Here is a 6884-nt window from a genome sequence, read left to right on the forward strand (position 1 = left end):
AGCTTTAACCAGTGGTATAGTGGAGAGACAATGCGTGAAACTTAAACTGCTTACATACAGCAGGAGCGAGAGAAGAGGAACAAAGAAAACAGGAGGGAATGGGGAAGAGGGATGGGATGGTAATGTGAATGGGGACAAAGTAAAACAGAAAATAAAAGAAAAAGACAGAGCAGAAAAGGACAACTTGCATGTTGAGTGCTCAGCAGAAGAGGACCAAAAAGAAGGTGGTTACCAAAGGTCAAGAGAAGCTAGAGTAGAAATTCAAAGAGGAATCTAGTAAGGAGAAGATTCAGGGAGCAAGAAAGGGAGGCCACGCCAAGAGACCCCACGGCTGTGCAAGCATACCCAGCCCCAACAAGATCAGGAAGACTAACAAGACCATGCAACAGTTTAACAGCACAGTTGTAGCAGTTCACCTACTGGCAAGCTCCTGCACCTACAACAAGTCTTCCAGTAGCAAGCAATATTTTTTAATCATTTTTAGCAAGGGGAAATATAACAGGGAGACAAAACCAAATTGAATAACCATGGACATATTAATCTGCCCGAAGATGCCCCATAAGATCAGTCCCTAGCTTGCTGTCCTGACTGGCTAGCTAACTGCCTTATCAATCACTCAGAAGCTAATGTGCAAACCACAAAAAAAGAAACTGGAAAAAAAAAAAAAAAAAAAAAGATAGGACAAGACAATCCACCCGCACCATTCCAACGTGACCCACTCAAGAAAGTGAACATTAGTGTCTTTTCTCCTTCATGTAGTCCCATTCAGTTCTGTAAGTGTGTGTGTGTGTGTGTGTGTGTGTGTGTGTGTGTGTGTGTGTGTGGCGACTGCCAGTCCTCTCGCTCAGGAGCGCTTCAGCTGTGCGAGCCGGCGCAGCAGTTGCAGCTGCCTGGCTTTCAGCTGCCTCCTCTCCTGAGCCTTCTGCTTCTCGCTGGCGTGCAGCTGCTGCAGGTACTCCGTGGCTCGCGTCAGGATCGCCACCTTGGGCGTCTTGGGGCACTCCGCCAGCCCCGGGATCTCGTCCCGCAGCGACAGGAAACGCGAGCGCAGGTCGTTGCGTCTCTTGCGCTCCAAGAAGTTGTGCGCCCTGCGTTTGTCCGTGTCCTCGCAGTCGGAGGACTGGGGACTGGAGAGATGGGAGAAGGAGTGGGACTTCGAGGGAGAGCTTTGGGGATGGGAGGAGAAGGAGGGAGGAGAGGAAGGCGACGCGGAGGAGGTAGGAGAGCAGGCGCTGGGGTTGGGCGACTCCGACCCGACTCCGACCACGGCCACGCGAGATTTCCCGCTCTCTAAGTTCAGGGGGGTGTGGCCCGGCCGCGGCTGGTGGGGCTGAGAGTTATGGTGCGGCTGGGGCGCCTGGGTGGAGGCCTCGTGCCGGACCCTCTTGCGGGGCGGCTCGACCGGCTGGGGGAGAGTGTCCGGGGAGGGCGCGGCGTAGTTGTGCTGCTGTTGGTGGATGGAGATGTGGAAGCGCTTCATGCCGGGGTCGAGCGGGTCGGCCCGCACGGTTATGGTCACCGGTTTGCGGGTGTTGACCAGTCGACGAGGTTTGCGTTGCTTGTGCTCCACCGTCACCACATCGATCTCCTCCTCATCCTCATCTTCGTCATCTTCATCATCTGTAAGGGCAATAAGGATTGTATTAAATGAAGGGCAATAATGACTTGATTATAGAAAACAAATCTGCAGGTGTGACTGTAAATGAGAACTAGTAAACTGGGATTGGTCACGAACACAGTGAGTGAGCCATCTCCATCCACACATTCACTCTGTCTACTGCCTCTTTAAGAGTATCATGTACATGCTTCTGTAAAAAAAGTGAACTCCACACAACCTTAAGAAACACACACCATCTCTCACGCACGCTACAGAATGCACGACCTAATGCACAGTCTCACGAATGCTGTGAATAATCACTGCATTAGGTCAGCTCCCTAAGTGGAAATTCCCCCTCTCCATTCATGTGCATAGAGTGAGGAGGATGAGAGGGAGAGACAGCTTAGGTTAAGAAGCACTCAGCGCAAATCACTAACTGTTAACCAACTAATATTCAGTGCCGTACGCATTTAAAACCATGCACTGCTCCATTTACTTGAGTGGAAATGGAGTTTTAAACCCGTGTAAAGGTCTGATCAACTTGATTCCTACCAACTGACTAGACTCTTGGGGGGATTTCAATGCTCTTGTAAATTGAAACACACTTTTAAAGTAATTGCACCCTTGTGGGTTTGACTGCTCAGAAAGTAGTAATCTCTGTATATGAACAACGCAGTGAAGGGGGGATGGACCCAGAGAGCGTGGGAGGGAGCAGTACCTGCCTATTATTTCTTACAGCATTTAAGTGACAAAAGATGACATCTCATATTACAAGGCATACAGAAGGAATACACTGAGTAACCCTGTAATAGCTCTCCATCAGGATTAAAGCATACATTTCCTATGATTGCTCATCCCCCTTTTCATTGAGGACACAATTCTCCTGAAATGGTTGTGATATAATGCCTCAAAGTAACGTCAAAGAATTCCCTGGGCCTAGTCGACCTCATAAATGGCTAATCCTGCTCTATTCACAGCCTAGGCTGACTAGGACCAAATCCACCCACTGACACAATTGGCGCTGCAGCCTGTTGAGTGGAGGAATGCTGCAACAAGTTCCCTTTGTGACATTCCACACACCATTATGCATGGTCCAGCTCAGCATCACATGGCAACCTACATACCAAACCAGATCATATGGGTTCACAGCGTGGAAATGGAAAAGTAGGTCTCCAACCAGGGAAATTTAGTAGGCTAGACATAACTAAAAAGGCTTGACTCAACCCCCCCCCCCCCCCCCCCACCCCCCCACCTTATTGTTACATAATGTTCTGATGCAGTGCCCTTATTGAATCCATGTCAAATGTAAGCTAGAGACTGCGGAGAGGATATTGTTATCATAAGTCAGACTGGAGGAACAGGGAGAGGTAGCAGCTGGTCTGCTGGAGCCTGGCCAAGCAGCAGATGTTTCAATGGGCGTGTCGCTCTCCGGGCTGGAAGCATGTGTTGCATGCACCAAGGTAACGCAATGCAGTCATAATGTGCCATGCCAATCCTCAGTCCCAGATAATGGCTAACCAAAGCAACATATTAACTGCGCTCAGAACAAAACATTACTATGCCGTTTCAGGTCAGGTACACGGTCAATAAGTCACCTTTCCCAAAAAAAAAAAAAAAAAAAAAAATTACAATCATGGAACAAAATTTCGGTGGATAGCCTACTACACAGAAAAACTATAAAATAGATATCATCTCCCACTGGAATAACACAGTAATAGAATCGCGATAGCACGAGAAAGAAAAAATGCCATAACGTAGGCTATGATAAGCTTACTATAAACTACCCATTGAGTCCCTACGAAAACTACAGGATTCTTACAGTGATACCATATGGGATAAAAATACTAGAAAGTACGATATGGTCACTATAAGCTCACTATTGAGCACAGATACACTACAAGTCCATAGGAATATTACACAAACATTATAGTGATTTTCTTCCATAGACAGACAGTCCTATGTTGCATATTCTTTCTGGTGCATGTTACTGACCTGATGAGTCGGTGTGCGACTCTGAACCGGAGGACACTTGTTTCTTGCAGCCACCGGTTAACGGGAAAGTGAGCACCGCGGCCGGGTCCACACAGTCTGCCGCCAGGCCGCTGAGCGGTGGCGCCTCGGCAGGGACGCACTGCGCCCTCCCCGGGGACGCGACGGTAGAGCCCGCAGGGACCTTGGCTGCGGCCCCCTGCCCGGGGAAGGAGGCGCACCGCTCCCCTACAACCCTCTCTAGCTGCTGTCCGGCGGAGAAACCGCTCCACATGCAGTCCTGGATGATGATGGAGCTCAGGTTCCCGAAGGAGTCATTCGCCGTGGTCAGTTTGCAAGGCAGGTCCTGCTGCTCCTCGTCCTGCCCCAAGAACTGGGAGACCCACTCCAGTTTGTCCCCGAGAGACGGGCACACCAAGCCGACCCTGCCCGCCCCTTCCACCGTCCGGATAGGGGACATGGGCGGGGTCGGTACCAGCTCGAATTTCTTCCATATGTCCTCACTGGGCGCCGTGGACTTGAAGAAATCCTCGTCCGGGTCGTGGTCGTCGTAGAAATAATGTTGGTAGTGGTCGAGGTGGTCCATGTCCCAGTTTTCATAACGAGGTGCGGTGGAGCTGATGCCCGGCATTTGGGCTGCAGGCAGGGGGTGAATTACTCCCTGTTCCCTCTGTCTGGAGAGAGGACACCACAAGTTGGATCACAACTGTGCCTTTATTCTCATCATTAAATCATCAAACCCCCATCTGTGTGAATGTTGCCTTCTGGGGAAAATGGGTTTATTTTATGGCCATGCATAATGAAGTTATTTGGGGTACATCATGTTGTATAATTAGCCTATGTCGTTTAGCGATGTATGGATTGCATTTAGAGAAAAAGTCTACAGGCCTTGTTATCCTATTATAAATGTTAGAGGGACATTTTACAAATATTACAGCAAACTTAGTCCCTGTGCATATTATAGGAATGGGTTGTTATAGTGATACCATAAGAGACAGAAATACCATAAAGTACAATAAGATCACTGTGTGCTCACAACTACCACAGACACACATTAAGACCATATGGAAATACTATAGCGATTCTCTATGCAAAGTACTAGTCTATGCTTCAGTGCCACAAAGTTGAAGAAACTCTTCTGCGTTTTGTTGCGGCTAAGAGAAGTTCAAGTTTCGCAACAGTGTATCATTACATAACACCTCTGTTTTAGTAGTATACTGTGACAGAGGGGGAGGAGGAGGAAGGGGGGAGTCTACTCACTGTTCACCAGGAAATAGATTGATTAAATTAGATTGAAATAGATTAATTAAATAGACAAGTACCTGTCATCTCAGCTAATGAACCTCCCCAGTGAGGAGTCGTATGTAAAGTAGTTTATGTGGCTCCTCCTTGAGTTCAACTCCTGATCACGCTAAAAGAATTCAGCTGCGGCTCGAGCACTAATCAATTAATTATCTCGCAGCCGCGTTGGAAAACCAAACTTCAAACGGTCATCTAATTGGCTGAACCGCTACCTGTACATCTCGACATGCATGTCGCACGAGCTCTGCTAAAAAAATATTCCGAGAGTTTTTACCTGGTGTTGAGAAGGAAAAGCCTGCCTGCGTCTTCATAGATCCGCTGTGCGCATAGGAGTGCCCAAAAAAAACAGCGAACACAATGTTTCCTTACGGGTATTCTGCTTCAAATCGGAGCTTTCCCACCCATCCGTTTAGTCTTTTTCACGCTCGCGCAAATAGTGAGTCCTCTGCTCCGTAGTGCCGCCGCTCAAAGCGCTGGATAGGCTTCGGCTGTGGTCACTTTCTTTGCGGGCTACTGCACTATATGATCCGGGGGAAGGAGAGTTGGCTATTATGCATAAAAGGCGGGTCGTAGTAGGAGAGCCACGCCTGTCGTTTAAAGGTACAGCACGCTCAAAACATGCATGAAGTGCTGCAACAGGAATGTTATGAGGGCAGCGCAGAGGGTTATATGACATTGATTTCATGAAGATCAAATAGTATCCTGCTGGTGCAATAATTAATAATAATGAAATGATTAATAATGAAAACATTGACCAAATGCCACTTTGTGTGTGTGTTTGTGTGTTTGTGTGTGTGTGTGTGTGTGTGTGTGTGCGTGGTTGTGTATATAAGTTAAGATAGGAAGCTATATAGATAAGTTAAGTTTGTGCACCTTATTTTTATATTGCTCAACAAAGGGCTGTAATAAGGAGGGAAGTGTCAGCTGTGTGTGTGTGTGTGATATCATGTGGACATATGGCTGCAGTATCTGATGTCTTCGATGCATCTCAGAGTCTCTGTAATTAATATCAACCTTATGATGTTATCATCCCACCTCCCCTCTGAGAGAGTCAATAGCAAAGCAAAGCTCCGTGTCTGCCATGTCATGTGTGTCTCCTCGACAGCTGCACGCACACACACACACACACACACACACACACACACACACACACACACACACACACCAACAACTGCTGACACTTGTTTTCCTTGTCATATGAAGATCGCCTCCTTAGTACTGCAAATTTTGAAACAACAATGTACACTCTTTCATGATTCCAGGATGATGATCGAGAATCGTCTGTCCTGTAGCCGCTCCTCAAGTTCCCCTCTAGCTCGGCAGTGAATCAGACAGCGTGAAATCCTCGTCTGTCCAGCTCATCTTCCCGTCAAACTCAGGATACCCCCCCCCCACCCACCCCCCTTCCCCAAAACCCCAACTCCTGTCACTCATCCTCTATTCTTCTTTCTCACTCTCAGTTTTTTTCTCTTCCCTACTTTTAACCTCCCCCTCCCCGACTCCTGCTTTCATCCCCCCAGTCACCCCTGATCAAAAGATCTTGACCTTACATGAAACAGCGAGAATTTAGAGGGTTATACGCCTCTGTTCCCAGGAGAAAGCCCACAAAGCCGCAGAGCTAACAGAGTGGTAGAAACAGAGGGGGCAATCTTTCAATTTGCCCCTCTGTATCACTTTCTCTCTGTCTCAGCCCCGTCTCTTCTCTGATCTCCCCGTCTCTTTTTGCGCTTTTATCTCGCTCCTCTGTCTGCTGCCTCCTTTTATACTTTGAAACGCTTAATCTGCCTCCCCCTTTGAATTAGTGAGCGCAAGTGGATGAGTGCAAGGACACGCACCACACAAACGACTAAGAAATGTCTACTTGGATAAAATAGGTGAATTAAGTGTGCTTTGCCCTCATAAAAAGAAGTCCCCGCTGTTTTAATCATTTACATCCTAGACACTTTGAAGCATTTTCCCATTTAGAGGCGATATTTGATTGATGTGTGCATGTGTG

At 47.8% G+C, this 6884-nt stretch overlaps 1 protein-coding gene across 1 annotated transcript; it reads right to left on the bottom strand.

The window, feature by feature from the left end:
* Positions 1-821: 821 nt before the first annotated feature.
* Positions 822-5308, bottom strand: myclb (MYCL proto-oncogene, bHLH transcription factor b). The gene is made up of 3 exons (XM_071538690.1): positions 5163-5308; positions 3590-4260; positions 822-1620 (listed from the first exon to the last, which is right to left on the bottom strand). The coding sequence occupies exons 2-3, from the start codon at positions 4215-4217 to the stop codon at positions 845-847; spliced, it is 1404 nt and encodes a 467-aa protein (XP_071394791.1). The 5' UTR covers positions 4218-4260; positions 5163-5308; the 3' UTR covers positions 822-844.
* Between the last annotated feature and the right edge of the window lie 1576 nt (positions 5309-6884).

This window comes from Centroberyx affinis, unplaced genomic scaffold (genome assembly GCF_046629955.1).
Source record: "Centroberyx affinis isolate AG114_WGS23_722 - 3 ecotype Tasmania unplaced genomic scaffold, CSIRO-AGI_Caff_v1 ptg003327l_1, whole genome shotgun sequence".
Classification (NCBI taxonomy): Eukaryota; Metazoa; Chordata; class Actinopteri; order Beryciformes; family Berycidae; genus Centroberyx; species Centroberyx affinis.

Coding starts and splice junctions, on each gene's coding strand:
- myclb (XM_071538690.1), bottom strand. CDS start 4,217: ATGCCGGGCATCAGCTCCACCGCACCTCGTTATGAAAACTGGGACATG. Junction 1,621..3,589: donor GTCGCACACCGACTCATCAG/GTCAGTAACATG, acceptor TTGCCCTTACAG/ATGATGAAGATGACGAAGAT.